Below are 1,760 nucleotides of genomic sequence, written 5' to 3' on the forward strand. Positions count from 1 at the left end.
CCGCGGCCGGTGCCCCCGCGGTGCTCAGCACGTGGCGACCTTGTGAACGTTCCGCAAACAAGCCAGCAGCCGCTGGTACGGGTTTCCTGGCGCCGCCACCACCTCGAACACGGACTGGAAGGCCCGGCGGTCCAGTTCCTCCTCTACCTGGTGTCTGTAAAAGTCCGTGGCCACCAGGCAGAAGAGGTTGACGTCCACGTGCTCCAGCTTGCCCATCCTGCTGACGACGTGGGGCAGGCTGCGGGGGAGTTAAGGAGCAAGTGCAAGCGCGGACCCGACCGACGGGGATCTGACTGCCCAGAGGTTCCTGGAGCCCACAGGCCAGGGCAGGACAGCGGATCTGGGCCACGCCCGCAGCCGCCTCCCACCTCCGACAGCTCCCAGGCAGGTCGCCGCCTCTGCTGCCTCCATCCAGCTGGAAAGCAGCTCTGCCCAGCAGAGGGGGGCGGGCAGAGCTGGGAGGAAGCCGGAGCCCCGGCAGCTCAGTGGGCGCTCCCCTCGGAGCACTTACCTGGCCTGGCTCCCCATGCGGTGCTGGCAGGGCCACTCCTGCTAGCCCTGCTCCCGCGGAGTGAGGAGCGCCAGGCCGCCCTGCCCGCCCTCCCGGCTCCCTGCAGAGGGAACGCCCCTTTGGCAGCCAGCGCTTGTGGGTGGGGCTGGAGCTCCACTGAGCCTCCCCGGGGAGGACGCAGCACAGTGACAGGACAATGAGAACCAGCACAGGCAACCGTGCGGCTTCAGGGGCAGGAACCAGGCCGCTGGCAAGTCCACTGGTCAGCACGTCCAGGGCCCGCCTCTCCTGCCCGTGGTCAGCATGCTTCCTGTGGCTTGTCCACGTCTTGCTCTCTAGGGGCTCAAGGTCAATGGCACCCTGACACCTGGACTCTGGCCGAGGTTAGTTTGGGAAAGTCACACAGACACAACCCAGACCTGACAGGAGAGAGGGTGGTGGGAGGCAGGGCTGCCCGCCCGGCCCCGGGCCCTGGGAGGATACATGGCCGAGACCCACGGGCTGGTGGACGCGCTGACGAAGAAGCAGGACAGGCTCCACACGGCCATGGCCACCGGGGTCCTCTGCGTGAAGTTGGAGAGGGACAGCATGACCCAGTCCCGGACCATGGACGACTGCCCCGTGCTGTGCAGCGTCTGGAAAACCTGAGGAGAGGCCGGAGCTCAGCAGGCGCGGGAGGGGCACCCTTTCAACAGGCAGCCGTGCGGCTTCAGGGGCAGGAACCAGGCCGCTGGCAAGTCCACTGGTCAGCACGTCCAGGTGGCAAGAGACGTCCAGGCTTCCAAGCGGGTCAGCCGGCTCAGGCTTGGGTGCCCCGCCCTGCCCTGGGCTCCACCCTCACCTTCTACGCCCCGCCCTCCCTGGGCGCCAGGCCTCACCTTGTACACCACGGTGGCCATGAACTGCGGGTAGGGCTGCTGGCTGGACAGGAACTCCCCGATGACTTTGTTCATGACGTCTTGCGGAGGGAAGAAGTCATCTAAAAACTGAGGGAGGATCCTCGCCACAACGCGGGCTTCACAGGGAAACCCCTTCCTGACCCTGAAAGGAGGGGACTAGTCAGCCCCGCCCCGTCCTGCCCCCGATTCCCCGCTGGGACCTTCAGAGACTTTCCAGGCGGGTCTCCAGGGGGCACCTAGAATGTTAACTGGGGACCTCACGAGTGACCCGCAGACAAGCGCCCAGGCTTTGGGCTCCCCTCCCACGCCAGGCCAGGATCCAGGAAAGGGTGTAAGGCCCGTGGGGTGTT

General features: G+C 66.6%; 1 protein-coding gene across 1 annotated transcript in view; it reads right to left on the minus strand.

Moving 5' to 3' along the window:
• Window positions 1–6: 6 nt before the first annotated feature.
• HTT (huntingtin) overlaps window positions 7–1,760 on the minus strand; it is a 100,908-nt gene continuing 99,154 nt past the window's right edge. The window contains exons 66-68 of the mRNA XM_014533453.1: window positions 1,390–1,566; window positions 995–1,155; window positions 7–238 (exon numbers count right to left, since the gene is read on the minus strand). Coding sequence (XP_014388939.1) covers window positions 25–238; window positions 995–1,155; window positions 1,390–1,566 — 552 coding nt within the window. The 3' untranslated portion in view covers window positions 7–24. The remainder of the gene's footprint in view (window positions 239–994; window positions 1,156–1,389; window positions 1,567–1,760) is intronic.

Source organism: Myotis brandtii, unplaced genomic scaffold, assembly GCF_000412655.1.
Source record: "Myotis brandtii unplaced genomic scaffold, ASM41265v1 scaffold986, whole genome shotgun sequence".
NCBI classification, from domain to species: domain Eukaryota; kingdom Metazoa; phylum Chordata; class Mammalia; order Chiroptera; family Vespertilionidae; genus Myotis; species Myotis brandtii.